Below are 14,197 nucleotides of genomic sequence, written 5' to 3' on the forward strand. Positions count from 1 at the left end.
TTTGATTAATTTTGAGTTGTTAAAGCTCAGTATTGTAAAGTATTCAAAGGATTTTCAGTATTGAGGTATTAGAGAAGTATGTCGCCACATTGCCTCTGTCGTGAAGTCACCATGGAGCATATATCATTCGATATGTTCTCATTTCTGTCATCCGTGAAGCTTGAAAAAGATATTCTAACCTTTGAACTCTCAGGACGCACTCTATTGCTTCGTCTTCGAACCGAAATTCCACGCTCTCTCATCCTGTCAGTTAAATCTTGTTCATACTCATCCATCATCTCCAATCTTGTCTTCTCCAAGTCTCGCAATTCATACCATGCTTCTTCGTAATCCTTGTCCGAGAAGTTCGTGTATCGTATTCCTTGTAGAACCTGATGGAAGGCGGAAAAGCGTGCAGTTTACAGAGTAACTTGTTTCACTAAATTTATTCATCGCTAGAGACCTCGATTCTCAGTGTTGAGGGTTTTTTAAGATATTGTAAACGTGTTAAAGGAAGTAAAAACGCTCAGTATCGATTCTTCAGGACAAATAGTAAGCAACTTTAATTATATGGACTATAATCTTGCATCGCCAATGGGTATGTAAAATTTATACAGTTTGTCATGATGTGAGTATTACCCTTTAGTATGCAGTAATCGCGCGACTAAATGAAACCAATCACAAAGATACGAAACCATTCGTTATGTTTGCCTTGTCGTCTAGTGCTGTGGTTGCAAAACTATTGTCAGTTTAAAGAATTATTATTACAAACGCCTTCTACTTGCCTCGGGGTTGGTACCAACAAAACCAAGAAGAAGTGCTGATCCCTGGAAATTTTAAAACATAAACATGTCAGCAGGTATAAAACTCGGGGCGTGTATGTAGAATCGTATGATGGCATAGATTTCTCAAAGGTCTGATATCAGGGAATATCTATCCATAACGGTTCCATGAATGTTTAAACACTGCAGTCATCTTGAAGTTGCATTAAATATGCATCAAAGTTACAGCAATGTTAATTGTGCGACCTTTTTGCGTTGTACGTACAATAACATTATTCATAATTCAATATTTTTTAAAATATTTGGTAGGGTGAGAATGTTTCACCTTTATGAATATCAGTCCAGCATAAATGTATCGAAGAATTACGTAAGTCACGTCGGCGAATGCGACAGCGATACCGGTACACCATGACGTCGGTAGAAGAGCCAGGTAAACGAAAGTTGCCTGCGCGTCCAACCTATAGAAACAGAAAGGACAAATTTTTAAACTTACGACTTTGGCAGTGAAATTCTTGTTCACAAATGATAATGTAGTTTTGGATAAGTTACCACTGAAAACAGCTATGGAACGTTTTTGTTATTCTTTAAAATTGAAAGATATTTGAATTCATATATACAGTTTCAGCACAGTTATGTTGAGTGACATTTGGTCAACAAGGAATGCCTTCGTGTCACGCTTCAATCTGAGTCTGGAGGGCGCACCGATGGATAATGTTACAGAATGATCGCACCTTAACACTGCAGATAGATGGTGACTCCGGACACTGCTTAAAGTTTCCATTGAAGAACTACTGGACATCATCTTCAACAATTGTTACTCAGAAAGCGGATGTTATCAAAATTGTTCTTGAAATTTTAGCGCAAATATTTGGGACTTACAAGGTTCTTTCGTTGTCGTACTTGACACTCACGCTTTTCATTGGGTCAAATCGTAAGTATGTGAAGCAGCTAATAACAATCGACACCTGGATGTAAAACACAAAGGGCATAATTAGACGGAAAGGTAGCTGAAAACATTTGGTGTATCCAAATAGCTTGACGATTCCTAGCAATTTCAATCTAGCAATACTGTTCAATATTCGTTAGGCATCTGGGGACTGCATTACAATAACAACGATAGTATCAAAACATCAGCTAATCATTACGCACATTGTATATTGTCAGAAGTCAAGCTATAACAAAAGAATAACATACACAAGAAAATCTATAAGACGACCAATATGCACAGAGAAAATGTACGAGAAGTAAGTTATGGAGTCAGTGAATATGTCAATGTTAGAAATTACAAACGGCGGTACAACAACTCCTTATTCTTGTGGAATAACTGTTACATACAAAAAAGTGGCAAAATTTGATAAACGAGATGCAATTAGTGACGATTTTGAATTTCCAATCTACGGTGCGACTCGTGAAAATGGAAATATACTTCTAAAACGTGCGACAGCGTATTTCATTTTAGAGTTTTTACTTTTCAGAAGAGTTCAAGTAAATCAAACAGCTTTAGGTCCCTTACCGTCAACGTGATGCCAATGGGCAGATACAGAGTCAACGTCCTCAGCATTGTGTCAACGAGAGCCCAGCACCTGAAAATAAAGAACATTAAAATGAGATCTGAGATCAAATTCTGTTAATTCGTTCGTTTGTGCAGATGTAGAGAAGATCATAGAAACGACCGACGCCCATTAATTTGAAATTTTTGTGGAAGGAATAAAACTAAAACAATAGTAATTTATTGTGGTACTGTAAACAATTATTCAAATCACTCAAATGACGTGTCTGGGTCTTCACCATATGATCAACGTTACTGATATATTCGTCGTTCGCCACGCCTTCGATATTTAATCAGTTTCTCAGTCGATTTTCTGACTTGGACTGCAAAATCTGTGAAGGGAATGGCGTGATTACAGGAATATAGCTTCGCATCGAGTTCCAATACTTTTCAACTTGGATTTGGTTTAACTTAATATAACTCAATGAATCATTGATGTCAAACATATCCAAAACGATATCAGTAAAAAGAAACTTTGAGAAGACTCACCATTCTTGTTTCAATTTTTTCATTTATTTGCAGAGTATTTAAAAATGGCGTTCTTAATACTGTAACAGTGTTTCAAAACATTATTTTCTCCCCTCGATTGTGGAATTTTGCATTTTTTTTTGCAAATGAAATTATTTCAGTTCAAAGCACTTCACCTTTGAAACAATACAAATTATTTGTTTTCCTGTCATCTTGTATTATTGCGTACTTGCTGACACCGTTTAAATGAAACTTACTGTTTGCTTTGTCTGTACATGTGCAATCGGTATACGGCTGCACTAGCGACTATAGCGGCAGGAATCAGCCACCCAACAATGAGATACGCCAGTCTGAAATAAAAAATGCAGTCGTGGAAGAAAGCGCGTTTACCGGGACAAAAATCGATGTGATGGGGTAATTTCTGGCGTCATGAATAAATCAGCTTTCGACCTTCAAAGAGCGCCATCTTATTAATCAAGCTCTAGTAAACCTAATATTTCTATGTACGGCAACGTCGAAATTAACGTAATTCAAGCCTCGAAATTATAATTGAAGTTTTTCCCAAACTTCCACTCGACGAAGCTTTAAAACATTCCCTTTCGAAATGAGTGGTGACCATGCAGGTTTGGTACTAAAGAAACAAATTACCCAGTATTTGCCGATACATGGAATTCGTAGCATTTGCGTGGCAACCTTTCCATGATATCAAGTAAGCAGTTCAATGCCAATCACACAGGGATTTCGACAGTACATTAACAATAATATCGTACCAGTATATTAATGGCGCAAATACAGCGCTCTGATTGGTCGAGACATGAAAAGAACCATGGTGAATTAGCGATATTACACTTTTTGCAAGCGCTCGGCAAGAGCAAAACTTTTTTTGACGTTCCTAGCCAGAATTGCAATATATATTGTTATGGTATTATAGCAATAAATCATACCCAGCGTCGGTACACCGCTCGGTTTTGACGAGTTCTTCATGCACGCATCCGCTTTCGCTTGTGCATATATGTCGTGAACTGCTCAAAGTCTCGTAGTATACGGTCGCTGGGTGGGCTTTATTGCTTAAACATGTGATCAAACATTTTGAAATACTGCATGTAACAAAGATAACTTTACAGCCAAAATATTTGATCCAATTATAATTAAAGTAGAACGGTGATATGCACGCAAGATAATCACCGTTCTCACTTCTTCATATGCACCACTTTCAATTTATTATCCGCCTTTTCAATCACTTTCAGCAGTGAGGCTTACAAGGCACTCTAGCGTTGGCATTCATTGGCCACGTTCATTGTACACTATTTTAGATGGGTGAAACTCATTGAAAACGCAAACTTAGTAAAACTGTTCTCTCTCGATACACCCTACATCCATCACGGAAACACGATTACCATTTTACCTCATGGTCTTTTAAAGGACACTGTATACACAGTGTTGTTTTTTTATTCTGTAAAACCAAGCTCAATGCAGTAAATTGACATTTTCAGATAATATTAGCGTAAATTGAAGGAAAGTCTTACCGTCGACATTTGTTGCTGTCGTACTCACAATACCGAACCCTCCTATACAATTGTACACATTTGATCATTGTCCACATGAAGCATGACAAAAAGCAGCCGTGAATTATTGCCGCCATAGTTGCACATATGTTCTGCAATGTATGAAAATTAATACGTATTATTGAAATGTTGCTGAAGAATTGCAATACAAATGTTGCCAGAAGTGTTGGGCAGAAAGATTTTTGAAGATTAAACTTGTCTTCTCCCAAGGCAAAATTAATTTTACGGTTAAATATTGTAGAGAGTCATTAAAATGGAAAGTCCACTGGTTCATGTAATAAGTAGAATAACATTAATTCTTTCATTTCTACTTAGATAGTCCCAAAGGTTATCATTTGACCTCTAGGACATGTATAATTAGACAACAGACTTTCACTATCAGCTAAACTCCATGTTAGCATGCGTCACGGTCATTCTGTTTCAGTATCTGTTGAATTTTTCATATAATATACTTTGAGAAAGCATGGCGCAAATGTCGTTACGAATATCAAGGTTTTCGAAATACCTTCTCGACAACTACCCAACTTGAAAGTACAGTGGACACTCGGATAGATTCAGACTTTGGCAAGGGCTTGCCTCTTGGCCCGGCCAAAGATAGCAATAAGATAAATGATTAGAACCTCCTATAAAACCATTCTCAGACCCAACTAAATTAGGTCGGCCCATGGCAGACACAGCACTTTCCCATCTTATTTTTCAAAACCAGGGTCGCCTCAAATACGACCTAAACTCTGTTGTATGAACGTAGGAAATACCACTGGACGTTTATGGTCAGAAAACGTACATTATAAGAGAATATGTCATAAGATCTTCGGCAAGGTGCTCAGTATGGTGGCATGCAAACTGTTTGTGATTTCAGAATGTTACGATGAGTATTTTTGAATTTGGTACACCGCACCAAAAAATCTAAAAATATTTTTTCTTTGCAAGTTTGTTTTGCATTTATGACAATCATGTCAGTGTCCATTTCTGACATAAACGATTTTCCCATACAGATGATTTGTCACCAAAACCGGGTAATATGTATCTGGGAACTTATCAAATTTCGTTGAAAGTTTAGCATAACAAGAGGCATCTACTTACGGTTGACGTATTCTGTTGGGATGCAATCATCATTGACACGTTTGTCAAGAGTTCGGCAGTGAGGCAATTTATGATGATAAAGTATTGGTCGGTCCGGATTCTAATTCAGAAAAGACAACCGTTAGTTTAAGCTTTCAAGCTGTATAAATACCAACATTAACGTGTGAAAAAGAAAATTTGTCATCATGAGCGTAATCTAATTAAGTAAACGCGATTGGTTAGGCTGATTAACTTGAAACACTGGTATACTAAACAGAATCGCCAAAGGATTTTTCATTAATGACACAGCCTTATATGATCAGTGGTAATATTAATTAATTAATTAATTCACTCATTTATTTATTTATTTATTTATTTATTTATTTATTTATTCAAACATTGATTTGTTGACTTGTTAATTTATTATTGTTTGTTTATTTTTCTGTTTGTTTGTTTGTTTGTTTGTTTGTTTGTTTGTTTAGTTTACTTGTATTTATTAGTTAATGACTTGTAATTATTTCGATACTTAATAAGTTAGGTGGTTTAGTTCCTGTAGTTAGTAATTGTAAGTTTATTTTTGTCCAGGAAACTCATCGGTAAAATAATTCAGAAATTTAATATGTGACTAGGACTGTGTTAAACTGAATACGTGTATAGACTAACACTAAAAATATCCATTGCCGTGGTAAAGTTTTGCAAACTATAATTTCATTACGGAATATTGCACTCATAAAAAAAACTCTTTCGGTTAGAGCACCAATCCGTGGCAGTGCACCAATTCAGATAGCGGTTTAATCTGCATGGTCAATGGAATTCTAGTCATATGGTTCCAAAACTGAAAAGGGTTTACAAGATGTAAGAACTAAATGTCAGTCGGCAGTAATATTCCCTCAGGTCAGCATGATATTCCATTTTCTCATCAATTACAAATTACACCGATAAAAATGTAGTCAAAACTTTACACACCGTCCCATGTACACGTTAACACATTCTCAAGCGATGACGTTTCACCATTACAAAACTTTTCAGACACATATTAGTATGTTGCATGAAGATCTTGCTCACCGTGATAACAGCACTGACACCAGCGCGAGGCAGAGGAACGCCACAACATGAGCATAACAAACCATTACGGCAATATTCATACCTTCAAGGAGGAAAAACTGTAACAAGAATTTTTTCTATCAGAGATTATTGCGTAGAAAAAACTTACTCTGAATGTTTTTGCATTCTTTGTTTCTGTCTTGCTGCAATTTTTATTTTTCAAAAGCTATATTTGGCGTATTAAGATATCATTCCCTAATATTGTTCTTTCTTCAGCGAAGGAAAATACGAGTGACATCACCACTCGTCTTCGACTCGTGGTGGCACGGTTGTTACGTCAGGGGTATTTCAGAGGTGAAGGTAGAAAAATATTTGGGAATAATATACTTATCACATGTCAAAGCTAAGAATTCATTAATTTCTGTAAAGTAAAATGTCTTGTCCTCAACTATTCTGCGTTTATACTTCTGAACGGCTTTTGGAATAATATAAATACACCAGGGGCGAGTTGTGAGTCATTTCTGGTCGCGTAAGCGAGGAACACTGCATTTACACATACGGAGCAAACGCTTGATGACCACAACATCTACCTTCCGCGAAGTTCACTATTTCAAAGATGACATTGGCCTCGGAATTTAACTCAGACAAAGTTATGTTATTTTTGGAGGACAAAAATCGACTGAATCTCGTTGCGAACAGTATATAACGCTTACGGAACACTGTATTATGCTTACGGAACCCACGGTAATGCGACAAGCTTCGAGTTCGTTGTTTCCGAAAATCATTCACGGAATTTCTTACATACACACGTCATACTATACGTTTCCGTAGTTTAGATTATTATTGTCGTAGTCAATGGAAATATTGATTTCATTACACGCCTTTTTTGAGGTTCAGCGTGCAGCCTGGTTGAGCACTTGACTCCCGTTGTTTCACTTGCAGTACTCTAGACTGTGCGGCGTAGGGGTCTATACGGATACGAACCCCCATATTGGCTGCAAAACTAAAACAGAAGGACTCAAAATGTGAAAAGTGGATGTATTTCGTCACACTCTAAAATTATGACTGATTTTTACAACTTTTCAGATAAGAAAACTTTTGATCGCGGGAAAAATACGGGCGGCAATATTGATTTATTACATTGACGAGCACATCGAAGATCAACACAATAAATAATGATGGCATGGACGCGGTCGTGACGTAGAATTTCCAGAGAATAAATCTCAGTATTTTTGTTCAAAGACGACTGCGCATGTGATTATAAATAAAATCATCAGTAATGACTAATTTCAACAAGACGAAAAAGCGATCTTCCTCATTTACACATGTATATCAGTTAAATTACCATCGGTTCTGATCCGAGTTTCATCACCAAGCCAAAGTTTGTTGTGTGTCCGCACTCACAAATAGTAAGGCCGTCCACCCCTTGGTCAATCGTCGATAACAAGCAGTCTTCCGTACTCCACAAACTGTAACATGCAGAATACTACTGATAAGAGAAACGCTCATTCTTCATTCGTATAAGTCCGGCGATTTGTAAATTTATTTTTTTCTTGTGGACAGGTCGACGGACGATGATCTAGTTTGGCACATTCTAGCAATTGAGAATAACGATCAGACTTGCAGTTTGACAAAATGGCATCAAGAAGTGACAATAATAGAGATACCGCCAAATGTTTTATGTGACTTACCTAGTTTCTCCATAAAAGTCGATGAACGAACACTTTGGGTTCCACGCTTCCTATAAAAGGAAAAATAACTGTTGCATAATGCTAAGAGTTTTAGTAGCATTAGGATTGCTAAACAAAAGTTACTGCTCCTCTGATGGCATATGACTCGTTAACTATGAAAACTGAAAAAGTTAATAGCTTCATTTCACTTCGTGTAGTAGAACATTATGGTGTAATATCTATGATAATATATGATTTAGTTAAAATAAAACAAATAAATAGCAACAAATATGAAGAGAAAATAGTCAGACACAATCTGATGCGAATGCAGACAGAAAAAAGATATGTATGTAATCTGTATAAATTACTACACCATATGCACCGCACTAGATTGCCTTTTCAAAGTCCTCACCTGCTTATGATAGTACTTCATTATGATTGGCTCTGGCAAGGTTTCAGGGAGTTTGCTCGGGTGTAGAACCACCGAAAAAACATCTGAATTTACAGCTTCCACCTCTCTTCGTGCTGTTATTGTTGTTACCCATTCTCGCTGTCCTCTGTAATTTAAGGTACATGGGGAATGTAAATTATTGTTTTAATTTTAGAGATATAAGATATTGAATCCTGTACAAGTGCGCAGTAATATTTCGTACTTCTATCATATTGAACCTTTACTTTTTTAATATGTTCGATATCATTTGTACTAGGGCGAATGATATTTAGTGATATTACACTAGTTCGCTTTTTAAGTGAATCGTTCTTTCTTTTTCTGTGAATTTGCACAATTTTGGGACAAATTTATGAGATTAGTGTTAACCCTTTAACAAGACAAGTCATCGCTCCTATCTTGTGCCCCTCTATTTGCACGTCTCTCAAAATTCCACAAGGAATTGCAAGGTAGGCAATATCCTTCAATTTCCACGTCCTTTCCTAATCACCCAGCCACCCAATCTACGCCTTATACACAGAGCAATACGCTCTTCCTTCCCTTCAGGTCAGCTTCTCATGACGGGTTTGCATTGCATTCATTTTCATAATTATAATACAAATGACAAGGACTTGGGCTGTCATCGTGGCCTAGGTTCCGGCATGTGCCCTGTTCTCTTGATTTCTTTTGTCAGCTCCTCGTCAGATTGCCTGGTGGAGTACGCTGTGACAGTTTTCTTCACTCGTTCCTCGTTCCGGTGAAACCCATTGACTGGATTGCCATCATAGGTGTACAGAGGTACATGTGTGGTAGTACAGCTGATTTCCCTTTGTCATTTGTGCCGAAACTTACATCCGTGCTGTTTCTTATCGTTAAAACAGTTTTACCGTTGATATATCAATCGTAAGATGGATAGTAGTTTACGAAACATTTGCTACTTAGGCCTCATGTAGAGACTAATACACTTTACCTTTTGATTGAGAACAATATGTTTAGGTCAAATTGCAAGAAGCGTTTTAACTTACCCTCTCTTAGACCTCTTTGATGCCGAAACAACTCCACTAAGATTACGGTAAAGTGCACTGATAATGGCGAGTTTCTTCTCTGGAGCTGTAAAGGTAAAATGTAAGTAAGAAAGTAAACATTCTGAGATCAGCCATCCAGTATGAGCTTGGGCCAATAACTTTGTGTCCGTGGACAGTTTAGTCTAATTGTATCACACATTGGTGTGATACTCTACTATATATAAAAACACGAAAGAACGCTTGAATGACTACAATATGACGTGGAGATGTGACAATAACAGTGATAAGGTTTTAACGCCGGTGAGCAAGTTTTTAACGTTTCACGCGATGTTTCAACTAGACGTTATAGTTTAAAAGGATCCACCAACGGATTGGTCATTTTGTCAAAAACGCGCACCGTCGGTTGGGCAGTTTACTGCATAAATGTCCCGATTTCGTCGTCCCCTACTCATATAAAGGGACATTGAGAGAGGACAGTTTTCACCAGGAATTATTGATTTTCAAAATAAAAATAATATTTTTTGATACCTTTATCCACAGCCACTGCAATGGTTCCCGCTGGAATGAAGATAAAACTGTCGTTTTCACGGTCGACCATTTCAAATGTTGCATTATGGTAAATATTGGAATCATTCAAGTACATAGCTGGGAACCGGAAACTCCCGTACCACGATGAATGAAAGATAATAGCCTCAAAATCTGCAAGAAAATGTAAGCATCATATGGTCGTATTCTTTATTAAATTCGGCTGACCGGGTATAAGCATCCGGGTATAAGCATAAGTATGGAATGAAGAGCATAGCGTTCATATCAATATGAATAGTATGTTTAAGTTTGTTCCATGGCAACAAATATGCAAACCGTAATTCAAATATTCTAGTTTGCAAGAAAGAATAAGTAAGTTTTCGTGTCGAATGCAAACCCAGTTACTATATCACCTCAATGGAATGAGGTATCGTGAGTTTGGTAACTAAGTACAGAAACTGTAAAAACGGCGTGTTCTTTAAGTTCGTATAAATTTTCCACGTAGGTGGAGAAAGAGAGACAGACAGGGACATACATGCATACATAATACATACATACATACATACATACATACATACATACATACATACATACATACATACATACATACATACATACATACATACATAAGATAGAGACAGGCAGACATACACATGGGCAGGGGACAGAGACGCACGCTGAGACCGAGTGAAACAGATGGAGAGGTAAGCATCCTACTTAGCATTGGATTGTTGTGAAATTGTAAACTTACCAATGTTAGGCGACTCTATCAATTCAATACTGCTGACGTCATACGATTTCATAAAATCGCCCACCTTGGTCGCGAATCGGTCAAAGTGCAAGATCACCATATCTGCTGCTCCAGTCGGTCCACGGAACTGTCAAGTGACGAAGAATTTTAGCATGAGGTCATGGGCATTCTTGGTTACATAGATCCTATGGCTCGCCCAATTGTCAACTTCTTTTGTTATGGGACGATTTTATATTTTCCGATGTAAGAATTCAAAAACAGTTCATCATTTTGTGAATTGTAAGCTTAAACTTTATGTAAGATCTATGTACAAAAAAGAAAACATATAGCGATATCAAATGACGTTTTTGGAAAACACATTAACTAATTTAATGGGAGTCTCAGTTCTTAATTACACATCTTGCCGCATAGATTCTAATTTATGTTTCTGTTTTGTTTCTTCTGTTTCTTGTGTTTGCTTTGTGCATTTTGTGTTGTTTATATTTTGGTAAAAAGTCATGAGACCATGTTTCGCTTTAACTAAATCATAGGTAAAAACCATATAGTCTAATGGTTAAGGTTTCGCAATGCGTGCCTGTAATATTTTGTTGATTTTACTGACATCCGCAGATTTGACAAACAAAGGCAGACGTAGGCAATATTTGAAAAGATTCAAAACACGCAAATATGCCGCATTGGTCAACATTTCACTTTAACGCACTGACGTTGTTAGCTGATCGGTGTGCAAATACCAGTGTATCAGACCGGCGAACTGCAACAAACTCTAAAACTGAATCAGTCGCAGAATATACTCAGCTAAATAAGGCAAAGGTCAGACTCAATATAGTTTGCCTATAGCTAAACTGTACAATCAACCATTGCAAGCTACAAATGAGATTTATGAGCTCTCTTCCTGTTTTTGTGGTCGAGGATACTACTCAGCATTGATTTATTTCTCAACACAGGAAGGCAGAAGTAAGTGACACACTACATTCTTCTTGTTGTATCAATATTTAAAAAAACTTACATTCACCACAGACTGCCAATGATGAGCACTTTTTGGGTCAAGTAACGCACTGGCCGTATGAATTGTTGCCTAAAGGATATGGAATAAGTGATATGTAGCGAAGTAGGGAATGATATACAATGTAAACTGATACTTGTCCTACATTGGAGCTTGTCAAGAGCTTAGTTAGCTGTAAAATATTGGCTTTTCATCTTTAAAAGATAATCGCCAAATACATTTAGTATGTTGAATCCTGGAAAAACGGGGTGGGTACCCATGTCGTAAGTTTTGCATATTAAACACTGTCTACTTTCCAGGCACCTGCCAACTAAACAGACAACGTGCCTTCCATGAATGCAAGTGGAATAGCTTGATGGGTAATATTCACAATAAACGCAATATACAGAATCTGCTGATTTTTTTCCCTAGAAATATGAAACTTTGACCATCGGTTATATTATTAGCATACTGACCTCAATTAGCAGTTGTTTATCTTCGACAGTTTCACTCTCACTATTCAAGTAATCAAAATCGATCAATTGACCGAATATTTCAGATGCCACTATGAGGTCGCCACTGCTGGCAGCCTTTCCTGGAAATATCACTTGATTCAAATGGTACATCGTCTTCCTCAGACTGAAAAAGTCTGTTATGTTTTGCAACTGCAAAATAATCGAACACTGGCTATACCTAAACGCGTCGATATACAATAAGATGTATTCAAAGAAACACAAAACTATTACCCGAACTTGAGTGGGAATCATATCGTAAATCCTATACAATTGGCAAATATTATGATCAGTGTTTCCTAAAGCGTAAGAGTTTTAGTTCAAATATCTGTTCCCGAAGGTGCATTCTACCTTACGGTTCCAAGACAAGAAATTGACCTTTTTTAAGGTAGCAATTCTCTAGTGATTAATAAGTTTAGAACCCCCATAAATTATATATTTTCAAAAAGCCTAGATATAGGGACACATTTTGTTACCATAGTGTAACCGTTGTGTACATAACTATCACGTGACAGATTATTTGCATAACCTTTCAAACATCGGTTTTTTCCTATGTTTTGTTTCAATGCTTTGAGATATGTGACTGAACTTTGTGTGAGTACAAGCTGTTTAAAGGATCTTACAAAGCGTGTCTCTAAAATTCTTTCAAATCTTCTAAAACAATTTTCATGTCAGAAAAGCATCCAGAGCGGTGACTTTAACGCCAGTTCATTTCTTTAAAATTGTGCTCCAAACAAAGCTAAGCAAGATAAAAAAAAATCTGAGATACTCCTTGGAGGAGAGTTGTGACAGCTTGCATTCCAGAAAGTTTCAGTAAAATATTCTGAGGTATTGAGACAAAACATAGGGAAAACCGATATTTGCAAGGTTATGCAAATTACATGTCACGTGATATAGTTTAACATGTAAACAATTGTGACACTGTGGTTACCCAAATATTCCCCATATCTAGGCTTTCAGAAAATGTATATATAACGGGGGTTCTGAGCTTATTAACCACCAGAGAATTGTTAGATTGACAAGGTCAATTTCTTGTCTTGGAACCTGAACGCGTACAACAAATGCAATCACAACAACAATTCTTCTAAAATTTGAAATCGATCAGTATTATGCAACGTCGAATTATTCATATACTCACTTCCCTACTCTAGAATTTTAGGAATGCTTTTGTATTTGAGTGCTACATCGAACTAAAACTGGTGAACTCTACCGAAAGGACATCGTGTCCAGTCGTGATTGAGATTTTCAAGAGACGACCCGGTCGTGAACACCCTACCTCTTCAAGGACATCAGTAATGTCTTTTGAAACGCAAAATGTGTCATCGATGGAATCCCAGTTACCGTCAGCGCCGCACAACCGTCGTCGTTTTCCTGTAACAATGCAACATTGCAACTTAACAGGTACATTCATCTACATGAGTTTAGAGACGACTCCGTCAAATTACGGTATCGTTTAATGTACACTATATTAATGTAATCTTGAGTGCAGATTTTTGGTTAAAGCATTGGAAATTAGAGAAATGTATTCGACAACGCTTCTTTGCATGACATTGTGTTGATATCTTAATCGTTACTTTTGGTACCGCTGCATTATCTAACCTATATTTTGTATGTCCGAACTTAATCGAATTGTAGTGGCAACTATTTCTATAATAGTGTATTTAAATGTTAAAGTTGTGAAAAATTCACCCTTTGTGGAGCCGTTCTACACTCACAAACGCCACCTATGACGTCACAGAAATGGACGCGTGCCTCACGGAGGATTTTTCGTCCAGCCCGAACATTTTTCATTTCCATAATTATTTATCGATAGGAAAAAGCAAAAAACACCACCATTCAGCTTAGAAATATTATTA

At 37.0% G+C, this 14,197-nt stretch overlaps 1 protein-coding gene across 1 annotated transcript; it reads right to left on the reverse strand.

Moving 5' to 3' along the window:
* Positions 1–743: 743 nt before the first annotated feature.
* On the reverse strand, positions 744–10,947 carry LOC139134434 (adhesion G-protein coupled receptor D1-like). Its single transcript, XM_070701295.1, has 14 exons — positions 10,848–10,947; positions 10,100–10,270; positions 9,572–9,656; positions 8,532–8,676; positions 8,141–8,190; positions 7,795–7,918; positions 6,471–6,568; positions 5,427–5,526; positions 4,305–4,435; positions 3,036–3,128; positions 2,275–2,344; positions 1,641–1,726; positions 1,087–1,219; positions 744–806 (listed from the first exon to the last, which is right to left on the reverse strand). Exons 1-14 carry the CDS (start codon positions 10,945–10,947, stop codon positions 744–746), a joined length of 1,449 nt encoding a protein of 482 aa, XP_070557396.1.
* Positions 10,948–14,197: the final 3,250 nt, after the last annotated feature.

The sequence above is a fragment of the Ptychodera flava genome, chromosome 6 (genome assembly GCF_041260155.1).
Source record: "Ptychodera flava strain L36383 chromosome 6, AS_Pfla_20210202, whole genome shotgun sequence".
Taxonomy (NCBI): Eukaryota; Metazoa; Hemichordata; class Enteropneusta; family Ptychoderidae; genus Ptychodera; species Ptychodera flava.